The sequence below is a fragment of the Diabrotica virgifera genome, chromosome 3 (genome assembly GCF_917563875.1).
Source record: "Diabrotica virgifera virgifera chromosome 3, PGI_DIABVI_V3a".
Lineage (NCBI taxonomy): Eukaryota > Metazoa > Arthropoda > Insecta > Coleoptera > Chrysomelidae > Diabrotica > Diabrotica virgifera.
In genome coordinates this window covers 208155328-208170098 of record NC_065445.1, presented here as the reverse complement: position 1 = coordinate 208170098, position 14771 = coordinate 208155328, and the positions used below count along the sequence as shown (strand labels likewise).

Here is a 14771-nt window from a genome sequence, read left to right as displayed (position 1 = left end):
TTACTCTTGCTGCTGGAAACTTAAAAAAAAATAAAAATAAACGTTTTCTTAAACACTTTAAGAAAGTTGTAATAAGTTTTCCCAGAAAAGTGTTTCATTTTTTTTATTTCACGTTAAAATATTCGATTTGGAATTTGAGATATAAGAGCTTATTTTTCACTATAGTCTGTTTTTAAACAAGAGGAGTCATTCAAATTTCCCGCGCCGTACACCTTGTTTGTAATTGGTACAACCTCAGGCAATTTTACTCATATCAAATTTTGACACTATTGGCATTTCATAGGTTAGTTTATTTATTTTATCAGCAATTTTTGTATTTTCTGCGTTCTTCCTTTTATTTTTAGATTTTTAGTCAAGATTACCGTCAAAGGCCGATATGATCAACCAAAAAAGAAGATTTATCTGATGATATTTCTAGTGACTTTCTTGGGTGTGAATCTGCCATTTAGTTTACCTACTCCTCTTGGTTTTAAAACAAAGCTTAGCAATAACTCTGCTTCTACTGGGTCTACAGACCTGACACATATACCATTTTTTCACTTTTTTATAAGCTATATTTACTATTTGCTAATTTTTTTTCAATAAAGTACCTACTTTTTGAGTTATTTGCGAAAAACCGTATAAAAACGTTTTTTTTTTTTGTTGAAAAATGAACATATTCACTCGCAAATATCTCTAAAAGTATTGACTTAGTGAAAAACGCTATAAAATAGAAGTTGCTTAGAATTAGTCAGTTTATCCAATTCCGGACTTATTTGAACGTATTTGTTTTCATACCCTATAACCGACGAAACTCACCTCCAGATCAAAAGCACATATCGGCACAATATCACTTTTTTTCTTTATCATATTAGCTATAGGTACGTGTCCCAAATTTTATGTCAAACCAAGCGTTTCTTCAAAATTCTGACCAAAAACCCTAAATAATTTAAACGAAAATATAAAATGAATTTTTCAAACAAATATTTTAAGTCGGTATGAGAAATTTTAATTTAACAGATGAAATCAAATAAACACAATTCAACTCGTAAAATATTTAGACCCTTGCTTGGTAATCCAGCTGAACAGGTAAAGAACCTACCTTTTATGTAGTTTATAATCTGAGAGGATGGAATATTTTACCAAAATATTCCATCCTCTAAGTTTACAATAGACCTTTTCTACCTGTCCTCAAAAGATCGGTATTTTTAACTCGTGGCAACGTCGAAAAGCGGCAAAATGATGGGAAATACACATTTTTATGTGGTGGAAGTCAAAATGGTTATGAAGTGTAAAAATTTTTGTATATAATTTAAATTTTTAAAATTAAAATTTTAGAAAACTGAGAACGATACAGGGCGTTAAAAAATGCGCTCAACAAACATACACGAATTAAAATTCGAAAATGATAGTATTTCTTGGTGATGCCAAATGACTGCAACATGAAAAGATGACATAATGATAGCGGGATATATATATATATATATATATATATATATATATATATATATATATATATATATATATATATATATATATATATATATATATATATATATATATATATATATATATATATATATATATATATATATATATATATATATATATATATATATATATATATATATATATGAAAGGAAACGGCAATTGCATTTTATTTCACTTCGACCACCACCGATATTCTACACGACGTGTTTCGAGCTCATGTCAAGCTCTCGTCAGGAACATCTAGGTGGATGGTCGAGGTGTAAGAAAATGCTTTTGGCCTTTCTGGTAATAATAAAATAACCAGACTTCAGTACACTTGGTACGACATCTATATTAATTAAACGAAAAGATTTCTCTGGTATACAGAAGAAATCTTTTCCGTAGCGGACGCGAAAATGTAAATTTCAAAGTCTTCATAAAAGACGATGAACGACAAAAGACACCTCTTTGTGTCACAGATTTGTCTACAAAGCCACGTTATTCGCTACACATTCGTCAATAACGGAGAAGAACCGTGATATGAAAGGAAACGGCAATTGCATTTTATTTCACTTCGACCACCACCGATATTCTACACGACGTGTTTCGAGCTCATGTCAAGCTCTCGTCAGGAACATCTAGGTGGATGGTCGAGGTGTAAGAAAATGCTTTTGGCCTTTCTGGTAATAATAAAATAACCAGACTTTTTAGATATATATATATATATTTATATATATAAAACAAGGCTGAAATATTGGGGTAGCAGCAATCTCAAAGAAAACTCTTTATAATAGTTCCAAGCTTTCGAAAATGTTTATTTTCATCATCAGGGAAAATTATTTGAGGATGTTGAGCCTAGTTGTTAAACACTGACATATAAAACGAAATTTTGTCCTGGTACAAATCGTATATAAAAATTAAAATTAAAAACTATATATAAAAAATTGTTCTAAAAATCGAGTATAAATTGAAAAATGGTAAAATATTTTAAAAAATGATGTATGTCAAATGGCATTTTTGAAAAAAAAAAAAATATTATTTTTTTTTTTTCAAAAATGCCATTTGACATACATCATTTTTTAAAATATTTTACCATTTTTCAATTTATACTCGATTTTTAGAACAATTTTTTATATATAGTTTTTAATTTTAATTTTTATATACGATTTGTACCAGGACAAAATTTCGTTTTATATGTCAGTGTTTAACAACTAGGCTCAACATCCTCAAATAATTTTCCCTGATGATGAAAATAAACATTTTCGAAAGCTTGGAACTATTATAAAGAGTTTTCTTTGAGATTGCTGCTACCCCAATATTTCAGCCTTGTTTCCTAACTGTTCAGCAAATATTATATACCTGTTATATATATATATATATATATATATATATATATATATATATATATATATATATATATATATATATATATATATATATATATATATTTATATATTTTATAAGAAGAATTAATTTCTGTTTTTCTGTTTGTAATTACATTATAAAAAGTTGTTTGTGTTAATTAAAAATATATGTTTTTTTCTTTAAACTTAATAGATAATTAGCATTAGTTTGAGAATCGGCAAGAAATCGTTGCTTCAACCTATATTTTTAATATTTATGTAGATATTAAGTCGTCATTTTGTTTACTTATTAACTATTTGTATGTTATATACAAATATACATAAAGATGACATTCACTGAACCAAAAAAGTACGTAAATATAATGAAAAAAACATTGATTCAAAAACGGGGAGCATTAATTTTCGTCCAAAGATCAGTAGCATTGGTCCAATGTAAGTAGATACATTAACTAATGCTCAAAAAAATTAACTTCTATGAATTAGTAAGTTCATTCAATGTACTTTCTAGTTAAGAATAATTAATGTATCGATACATTGATTCAATGTACCGATCCATTGATTCAATGTAGGTACCGATATATTGATTCAATGTACCGATACATTGATTCTTAACTAGAAAGTACATTGAATGAACGTACTAATTTATAAAAATTAATGTTTTTGAGCATAAGTTAATGTATCTACTTACATTGGACCAATGATACTGATCTTTGGACGAAAATTAATGCTCCCCGTTTTTGAATCAATGTTTTTTCATTATATTTACGTACTTTTTCGGTTCAGTGTATGATGCGTACACAGTCGTCTCTATGAAGCAACGAGAAGTCAGGAAACTTCTCTTTGATGGCGAATTAGACAAACTGTGAATCCAAGGTTCATCATCATCCAGCCTCAAAAATCTATTGCTGAACATAGGCATCTTCCTCGTGTTTTCAACCCAGTATATCTTGCACCACTCTCATGCAGTTTTTATTTAGCGTTCTTAAATCGTCAGTCCATCTAACCAGTCAGTTCTTAAATCGTCAGGCTAGGTGGTCGACCGACGCTTTTCTTGTCTTCCCTTGGTCTCCATTTCAATAACCTCTTTGTTTATCGCCCATCTGTCATTCTGGCTATGTGTCCTGCCCATCTCCATTTTAGTCTGGCAATCGATGACGTCAGTCACCTTGGTTCTTCTTCTGATCTCTTCGTTTTTTATTCGGTCTCGCAGAGTTATTCCTAACGTGAACTACTCTATTCTTCTCTGTGTGACTCTCAGTTTGGTAGACGAGGCTTTTAGTAAGGAAAAAGTTTCTTTTTATTAAGGTAAGAGTTCCCGTATGACAAGACTGGGACGATGCACTAATTAAATACCTTTCTCTTCAGGCATGTAGGCAGCTCACTTTTAAAACCGAAGGTTACTGGAATCTAAGGTTACTGGAAACTATGGGACTATCTTACAAATAACCTTTTATTATAACAATAAATCTACTCTTTACCCCTGCAAAACACCATCATTTGGATGCCTTCAGTAGGTTGTAGAGAAAGGACGTTGAAATAAAAGTAGACGTTTGAATTTGTTTTCAATCCCAGTCCAATCATTCTCTTACACGTCTGTCGAGGTTTTACCTCTCATCAAGTAGACTTGCGGTTGCTCGAATTGAAATGAAATGCTGTTTGTCTATATGATAAAATAAAAATTGGCTAGTCTAGTCTGATAAAAATAGTACTAGGTCCTTCTTTAGCGAGACTACTCAACAATACTTTGTGCTCTGGCATACATAACAAAGCTACTTTGTTATACTTAGCCAGTTGGTTAAAAGGCTCTTTAAAAGTTTAAAACTGTTACGGACTTCTTATATCTGAGTCAATAAATAGTTTTGCAGTGAGTAAATTAGACGCGATTCATGTTGAATAAATAATTGAGTAAGACTCACCTTTGTAATTAAAAGCTGCATAAATAATAGCCAGGTTTGATTTCGATGTAAACATTCCCCGTAACCTGATATAGAAACCTTGATTAATTGGAACGACATGTTCAACTTGCTTTGAAGTACCATAGTGTGCCATAGGATTACGCAGTGCCTCCACTGATGGCTGGTTCGAGGTTATACCTTGTTTTATCGTTAATTCAGTAGTTCCAGCTTAAAAATTAAATCAATGAAAATTATCTAATTATTTGAAAAAGGTGCAAAACTATGGTTGTGATTTACTCACCGAAATCTAAAAAAGTAGCTACTTTAACGTATAGATGTGTCTTCCTATGTCTTAGACTTTCTGGAGGTTTGACGATCCATACACAATCGAACAAAGTGGTACCTTCAGTAACCATATTCATCATTGTAATGCCGCCTCCTAAATTGTTAACATTGCCTCCACATCCTAATCATATACAAATTTAAGGACGATATGAACATTATAATAAAATATATAAATGTATTATTTATTTTTATAATTTTATTTTTATATAAATTTTCTTTCACACACTATTTCACTTCTTTTATGTGTCCTCAAATACAAAACCTAAAGACATAGAAACGTAACTAACTAATAAAGAAACGCGAAATAGATACAATAAACATAACAAACATGAAGTCAAGGAAGGAAGAAAAGAAACCCCTACCATTGATTATAATTACTAAGGAAAAGAAAATTACCAACCTAATGTAGATGAGAGTAATAATAGAAGATCTAAAAAAGAGCAAAGGAACAACTTAATGTTTTCATTGCTAGGGCTTCTACCGTGCCCAAAATGTATGCCTGAAAGACGCTAGGTACATATGTAAAGTGAGAAGAGCTCAGAAGCAATTTCTGCCAAATTAAGGCAGAACAAAAAGCGAAATGTACTAACTGCAAATGGCAACACCCGTCAAGTTATAGGGAACCCTTAAGGGCACTGGGGAAGACCCAGACAAAGAACAAAACAAAACACAATACCTAGAATAAACAATGGACAATCATACACCCAAATCACCAAACCCTGTCAAAATCAAGCAACAAATTCGACCATACTAATCTTAAAAGGACAGCAAAAAGGACTGGTCATGATGATTGAAAAGCTAGTCACAAAAATGGTAAACTAGGCGATCAAAAATGTAAAAGTAGCACTGAACCAAGGTACGACACTAGGGAACATTTGAAGATAGGTTCCTGGAACTTAAGAGGTATAAGAACAAATTCAAACCTGCTGCAGGAACTAATAAACAGATATGGAATGGATATCTTAGCGGTTCCTCCACATCCAAACTGAACTAACTTATACTATTAACATTAAGTTTTCAGGATACGACATCTACAGGAACAATTACAGCAGGAGGAACTACTATCTTAGTCAGAAAAGGAATATATCATACATTACATCAGACTCCAGCACGAACATTATGCAAGCAACAACAATAAAATTCCAGATGAAAAAAGAAGAAATAATAAGAATTTCTTCAGATGTAATACCAACAAGTCCTTTAAACAACGACGACCTATATGCTATTTTCCCGAACATTAGAAGAATCGTCTAAAAACAGAAACGGAATAATATTAAATATTTTCTAGTGAACTAAAAAGACACCACTGCCATAAGACCCATTGAGCCAACTTCTTTCCATGAAATATTTTTCTATTAACTCATTTGGATACTATAATAGTGGCCAAATAATGTAGGATAGATAAAGCAAGATCTGCATTTCAAAAAATGGCTAAGCTATTCAAATGTCATGATTTATTAATACCTGCCCATAAAAATCAGATTACTACAATATTATATCTTCCCTATACTGTTGTACAGATTTGAACCGTGATCAGAGTTAAATCGAGGAGACAAAACTGGAAACACCGAATAACATGAAGAAATAATAAATCCCCCATCACCCAGACAAAATAAGTGAACTAATCAGAAAAAAGATTAAGTTTCCACTCTAATAGCATATAAAAGAACATAATGCTATTCTACACCCCACCAGAATGAAAACAATGGAAACCTTCTCTGGTTACACCTCCGAGGCTTCTACAATTTGCAAGTCATACGGATGCTGAGACTAAGGAAGATGAGGGAATTCTACAATTTACAATTCACGTCCCATCTGCTCAGCGCGGTAAAGTTCCAACGAGAATGGTTCCCTTCATACTCCAATCAGAGTAAATATAAATCAAAAATAAATAACCATTTTCAATTTCGTTGCAAAACGAAAATACAGCCGAACCATATTCCAGTCCAACCTCTACCGGTTTCGAAACTTATTAGTCTCTCATCAGGAGGCACATATGCTGCTCTCCCTGATCCAACCAAAACAAACCCCAGCGTGCAGTCCCGGATTGCAACGAACGAAATGGCATAGATGCCGTAACGACAACTGCTAGCAAAAAGACTAAGTTTCCACTTTAACGGCATATAAAACAACATAATGCTATTCTACACCCCACCAGAATGAAAACAGTTACATTTGGAACTTTACCGCCCTGAGCAGATGAGACGTGAATTGTAAATTGTAGAAATCCGCTAACTTCCTTAGTCTCAGCATCCGTATGGCTTGCAAATTGTAGAAGCCTCGGAGGTGTAACCAGAGAAGGTTCCCATTGTTTTCATTCTGGTGGGGTGTAGAATAGCATTATGTTGTTTTATATGCCATTAGAGTGGAAACTTAGTCTTTTTGGCTAGTAGTTGCCGCTAGGGCATCTATGCCATGTCGTTCGTTGCAATCCAGGACTGCACGCTGGGGTTTGTTTTGGTTGGATCAGGGAGAGCAGCATATGTGCCTTCTGATGAGAGACTAATAAGTTTCGAAACCGGTAGAGGTGCTTGCTGCACTCTCTGATTGGACTGGAATATGGTTCGGCTGTATTTTCGTTTTGAAAATGGTTATTCATTTTTAATCAGAAAAAGTTCATCAAGGAAAACACCTGGTTCGCATCAAATCTCAAACAGAGCTCTCTCAAATAACGCAATACTTATACATAGGCTCTTCCCGATCCGATGGAAGGAAGCTCATATAATCACGATAGCTTACTTATAGCATTGGGCAAGATAGTAGAGCAAGTCATCCAAACTAGGCTCCAATTAGAGACAGACAGGATAGAATTAGCTTCAGAAGCACAATTAATCAGCTACAAGTGATCAGACTTGCAGAGTACAAAGTAGCTAGATTCAAAAACAAGCAATACAAAGGTGCAGCCTTCTTGAATGTAAGAAACGGCTTCGACAGAGTGTGCATAAAACATCAACATACAAAATGAGAAATCGTGGATACAGCGGGGCCATAACGAAACTCATCTCCTCATACGTAAGCGACCGGAGATTCAGGGTTCAGATAAGGCCAGTTCTATCTGAACACCAAAACCCCGAAAGCTCAAGTACCACAATGGGCAGCCTTATCGCCCTTTAGACAATCCAAGAACATCTGGAGCACTACTCAGCATTTATGCTGAACATTGCAATCGCGGCAAAACACATATAACTGATAGAAATCTACAGACGGCACTGAATACAATAGAAGAATGGAGATGTATTAAATGAAAAATAGCAATCAATCACAAGCGGTTATCTTTAAAAAGAGAAAAATAGTGAACAGTGCAAGACAGATACATTGAATAGTAAAACGAGTCATACTGGACAAATGTTTAACATGCACACCACATATTAAAGTGATAATCCAGAAAACAGCAATGGTCAGAGCCACAATAAGAGGACTCACGGGAAGAGGAAGCAAAGTAGCTATGAAAACAAAATTAAGACTGATAAAAAGCTTCATACTACCAATAATTAAATTTTTATCAATAAATGTTGAACTAAAAATGTAGTGCGAGCTAATTAGTCAGACTGTTTTTATTTTACCTTAAAAACATATTTTTCATAATTACCTATATGCGGTTTAAATGCAGAATCCTCTATGTTTCCCAATATGAATGAATAGGAAGCTTTAAATCCAAGGTGTGAAGCTCCATTTGCATAAAATCTTACCACCAAAGAAGGGCCGTTGCTGATGATAACTGGTGGTCTGAATACATTCCCCGAAATCACATGAATTCTTTGGCCAGTCCAATCAAAAAACTGAAATATAATATTAAGGTACGATTTTTGAAATCAAACAATTTTAAAAGCCTAAACCTTATAATTATGATTTATTTACGTCAATGTTGTAACGATATGCCTTTCGCCTGGCATTCAACAGCCCGTCAGCAGAGGACCGAACGCGAATCTATACCAACGCACCCCCATTAACTTCCACTCCACCCAAGGAGTGATGGGCTACCCAGAGTGTATTTAAGAAGAAAGCCGAGGATCAAAAAGCCAGTTCCACTCAGTATACTTAACTGAAAAGCGGGTTGAGCTGGGAGCAAACGGCAGTTATGCGACAGAGTAAGTCGGAACCTGCCGGGGCGAAAGAACTCTGTATTGAAGAGATGCTTCGCTGGTAACAGTGTAACCTCAGTGAGCGATTGCTGTGTTCTCCAATCCGGAGTTGTTGTATAGATAGCTGTGTGTGAATGTTTTGATTGTGAGAATATGTGTGATTATATCGGATTAAAGTATAATCGGGAGCTACGAGTCTGTGTGTACTTATTTATATTATATGTTGATTCCGTATAGCGTGATTGCTTCCTGTATTTTAATAATATTGTTATTGCGTTCTTGATAATAGTAAATACAATTTAGTTTTCTTTTACATACTTCCGCCAAGGGGGCTCTCTTAGAGGTCGGAGCAAAGACAGAATATTATTTTATTTAATTATTTTAATTTTACTCTGTATATAAATATCCATAATATATTTATTTATTTTGAACCTGTGTTTTACTGAGTACTACTTGAAAGAACTACCCGTTACAAGGTATGATAAATGAACTTATGCTCAATAAGCTGCAAGAAACAATTTTCCGAAAACATGTTTTTGCAGTGGCGAAGCGTCCATGTAACCACTGTTACCATTGGTAACAGTTAAAAATCTTGCAAATAAATATTTTATGACCATGAATAATTCTATTTACCAATATTTTTACCAATAGAAATATATTATTATATTATGTGGTAATAGTACCTAACTCAGTAAATAGCTAACTACTCGTAGATACGAAAATATTGGCGAGTTTATGTGACTCAGTTGCACTTTATTATACTCTGTTACCAGACTCATTTCTGGTTATAATGGTTATATACCCACGCTGGCGCTCGGGACCGGCTAGTGACTGAAAATTTTGAAGAAGCGACGGCAGAAGCGCGCTGTGTATCAGTAGCGCTGTTACCAAATTTAAAATTGGTGACAGTACCTATAAGAAGTGTGCGTGCAGTTAACCATGGATGAGTGTCGCTTCTTAATCGATCAACTACTTGAAAAGTAATTCTCCTTGTATAATTTTGAAGAAAAAAAATGAGATTAAAAATGAAAGACCTATTTTAAACAATTTAAAAAAGGAATCAACAAAAGTAGTTCGATATTTTAAATTTAGTTGGTACAGTGAAAATCCTTGGTTATATTATGGTTGCAAGAAAAACATACTGTATTGTTGGCCATGTCTTCTGGTTTCTACAGAAAAATGGGTGGACCAGGTTCACGATTTAAATAGTGTTAGATTTTTAAAAAGGAGACATGAAATTTCTCCGTTACCTACATGTAAGATGTATACCCAATTTGATTCAGTTTGGCAAAACAAAAATCAAAAGTTCTCTTAACCAAGCTTTTAAAGCAAATATTGCTAAACATAATGAATTTGTTAAAAAAATAGATAGGTATATCCTAAGCACACTTATAATAGATACTGTATGTTTTTGGGCCAAACAAGAACAGCGTTTCGTGGTCATTTTGAGTGCGACGACTCTGACAATCCAGGCAATTACAGGGAATTGTTGACATTAATTGTCAAAAAAAAATCAAAAATTTTGTCAACATCGAGAAACATCTGTTTTTTCGAGAGTTTCAAGTGATATACAAAATGATATTATTGAAGCTACACTCAACGGCACAAAATTCCGCCACCCAAAATTTTTTATTTTGACAATTTATAACTTTATTATTTGTGCTCCGATTTTCAAGATTCTTACACCAGTTTGTAGGTACATGTATTCATATTGTTTGGTATTATTCCGGTAACAAAAAATTTTGCTTGCATGTCATTGTACAGGGGTTAGTGAGACATTAAGTCAACAACATAAGCTGCTTGTTCTGGACATCGAAGTAAAAAGCGAAACTAAACAAAAATATCGGAGAGGACCACAAAAAATCAAGTGGTGGCTGTTAAAAGATGAGAAAGAAGGTCCATTCAGGAGAAGAATAGTAGAAAAAATATGTTGGAACATGAAAGGTAGCCCTAATACAATTTGGAGAAAAATGGCCAGTAATATTAGAGAGACTGCTATTTAAATACTTGGGAAAACGTCAGGAAAAAAATTTGAGGATAAAGAGACTTGGTGGTGGTCAAACGAAGTACAAGGAAAAATAAAAGAGAAGAGAAAATTATATAAAAAGTGGCAAGAAACCAGATCCGACACAGATCTTCAAAACTATATGGTGGCGAAAAAGGAAGCGAAAGTAGCAGTAGCAAAAGCCAAAGCAGAAGCGTATTCAAACCTATACGATCAACTTGATACCAGGGAAGGCGAAACGAAGATATAAAATAGCCAAACAGAGAGCAAAGAAAGCAAAAGATTTTAATCAGATTAGATGTATCCGAGATGAACATAATAAAATACTAGTTCACGAAAGGGATGTCAAAAAGAGATGGAGAAAATACTTTGACAGCTTATTAAATGAAGAATTTGACAGACAGCCTGTAGAGCCAACGGAGACAGTAGCAGCAATGGTCACCAAAATAACAAACGAGGAACGAGGAAGTGGCTCAAGCGCTTCAAAAAATAAAGAAAGGAAAAGCGGTAGGACCAGATGATATTCCTGGGGAAGTATGGAGAGCATTGGGAGAGACAGGAACAAGGTGGCTAGCAGGTCTATTTAATAGAATTATGGAAGTTGGACAAATGCCAGACGAATGGAGAAGCAGTATACTGGTACCTGTTTACAAAAACAAGGGAGATATACAACAATGTACAAACTACAGGGCTATAAAACTGCTTATCCACACCATGAAAATATGGGAAAGAGTAATTGATAGACGGATACGTGAAGAGACCGAAATATCCGAGAATCAATTTGGCTTTATGCAGGGTAGATCAACAACAGATGCAATTTTCATTATAAGGCAGTTGATGGAAAAATACAGAAGTAAAGAAACAAACGCTCATATGGTATTCATTGATCTTGAGAAAGCATATGATAGAGTTCCTCGAGAGATTCTGTGGTGGGCACTCAATAAGAAAGGAGTCCCTGGTGAATATGTAAAGATTGTGAGGGATATGTATGAGGGAGTAACGACTAGTGTTAGGACAGGTGTGGGAGAGACTGATAAATTTCATGTGAAAGTAGGATTGCACCAAGGCTCTGTGCTTAGTCCGTATTTATTCTCATTAGTTTTGGACCAGATAACAGCGAAACTACAGGGTAACATTCCATGGTGCTTAATGTATGCTGATGATGTCGTGTTAGTAGGAAATAGTGAAAGAGACTTAGAACAAAAACTGGAACAGTGGAGACAAGCTCTGGAGGAAAAAGGTTTAAAACTTAGTAGGTCAAAAACAGAGTATTTGGAATGTTCATTTAAAGATGGAGTTACTACAAATAAAATGGTATCTTTGGATGGTGAAGTGATTGTGAAAAGCAATAGTTTTAAGTACCTAGGATCGGGATTACAGAGTAATGGAGAAATAGATGGCGATGCATGCAGCAGAATTAGGGCTGGATGGATGAAGTGGAAAGAAGCGAGTGGTGTGTTGTGTGACAGAAAAATGCCAATGAAGCTGAAGGGAAAATTCTATAAAACAGCCATAAGACCGGCTATGATGTACGGAACTGAATGTAGGGCAGTGAAAAAGAAAGAGGAACAACGAATGCATGTGGCGGAAATGAGAATGCTTAGATGGATGAGTGGAGTGACAAAGAAGGATAAAATTAGAAATGAGTATATTAGGGGAAGTCTAGGTGTGGCACCAATTGATGCCAAAATGAGAGAGCATATGTTAAGATGGTTTATTCATGTTCAACATCGAGACGTTAATCACCCAATACGAAGAATAGCTGAAGTGCAGATTCCTGGAAGGAGTAGGAGAGGAAGACCAAAGAAGACCTGGGGGGAGACGATAAGGCAGGACATGTTGGTAAAGGGGATTGACATTGATGACCCAAAATAGAGTGATGTGGAGAAATGCAATTAGGGAAGCCGACCCCGCAGAGGGATAAGGCAAAGAGAATGATGATGATGTCATTGTACAGGGGTGAAAGGAAGCGTTGTATTTTCTCCTAATTTTAAAAAATTCTGTGGAAAAATGGAATAGCTGATTTTGTTTCATAGTCCTATCATATTTTCCCGGAGGCATCACCAACATTTTGTTTTTTGAATTATCCGAATATCTTTTTCTTGTAAGAGCTGTACCATTTTTTGTAAATAAAAACACTGATTGACTCATACAATTGAGGTTGGATTGATAAGATTAGAATTGCCCGCATGCAGCCCAGATCTCAATCATATTGAGCATTTATGGGATAAATAAAAAAAGCTATTTGCCGTCATCCTAGGCTTCCAGAAAATTTGGTAGAGTTATGGCCCTGGTAGAGGAATATCGAGCTATTCCCCAGGCAAGGAAAACACATCTTTATTAGATGTTAAACAGATTGCGAGCAGTCGTTGCTACAAGAGGTGGACATAACCGCTATTGAATTGTTTTGTTTTGTTGTTAAATTTGTTTTGTTAATTTTAGTGCGTTTGATATTTTTAACAAAATCAGCCCTCCGATTTTTCCACAGAATTTTTTAAAGTTAGGAGAAAAAACAACGCTTACATTCACCCCTAATGCCATCTAAGCAATTTTTTGTTACCGGAATAATAGCAATTAACATCAATACATATACCTACAAACTCGTGCAAGAATCTTTAAAATCGAAGTACAAATGATAAAGTTATAGATTGTCAAACTTAATCAAAAATTTTGGGTGGCGGAATTTTGTGCCGGTGAGTGTATATATACATTTAGCCATATCTTCATTTTTTTAAATAATATTTTTTGCATCTGGTTTTGGTAACACTTCAGAAAAAGTCACGCGTCGCCACTGTGTTTTTGATAATTTATATAGCTCTATACTAACCTCTATAATCGATGATGGGTCCACGAGAAAATCGGTGAATAATAGGCTAATTCGGCATGATTCCATCGTTTCGCAATTTATAACGTATTCAACGCTTAAATCCATGGGGTACAAATGTGGAAAAAAAGGCGACGATATGAATTGACTTGCATTGTTCATATTACTCGCTGTAGGATAACCTTGCAAAACAAATCTATTCCCTATAAAATAAAAATGAATATCACCATATCTCTTTAATAAGGTGACCTGTCTACCAGTAAAAGCAAAACGCATGTATCTGTGAATAGATAATAATAACATTCTCATATAAACTAATTTTTAATGGTTTTACTTTAACACTGATTACCATATTTTGGTTTCAACAAAAATTAAAGAGTGTGTGACTCACACAGCCCAAAACAAGATTAACTTTGGAGGATTATGAACAGGGCCGGCGATAATGGGCCTGCAAGGGATGCATTGCAGGCGGGCGCCCCTATTTGGGGGGCGTCAGAATGAGCTTTTTTTCTGCTGGTATTATGTAAAATACTAAAATAGAAAAATTAATTTTTTAAATAATTCGTCATAATAAATAATACCCTAATCGTTTTTAATACCATAATCGTTTTTCGTTTTAAATAATACCCTAATCTGTGTTTGTTTGTTAGTTTTGAATATTACATAATATACAAAAATATGCAATGCCGCGTAGAATTCTTACCATGTAGTAATATAATTTATTGGTCAAAGATATCATATTTCAACTAAACAACTTTGCTCTTAAATGAGAATGCTTTGTTTATGTTCTTCAAATTCCTTGCAAGT

General features: G+C 34.3%; 1 protein-coding gene across 2 annotated transcripts in view; it reads right to left on the bottom strand.

Annotated features, from left to right (window-relative positions):
- Window positions 1-14771, bottom strand: part of LOC126881520 (uncharacterized) — a 98789-nt gene that overhangs the window by 72772 nt on the left and 11246 nt on the right. For both annotated transcript variants that reach the window (XM_050645823.1, XM_050645822.1), the window contains exons 3-6: window positions 13968-14167; window positions 8643-8832; window positions 5010-5174; window positions 4730-4936 (exon numbers count right to left, since the gene is read on the bottom strand). In XM_050645823.1, the coding sequence (XP_050501780.1) occupies window positions 4730-4936; window positions 5010-5174; window positions 8643-8832; window positions 13968-14167 (762 nt within the window). The remainder of the gene's footprint in view (window positions 1-4729; window positions 4937-5009; window positions 5175-8642; window positions 8833-13967; window positions 14168-14771) is intronic.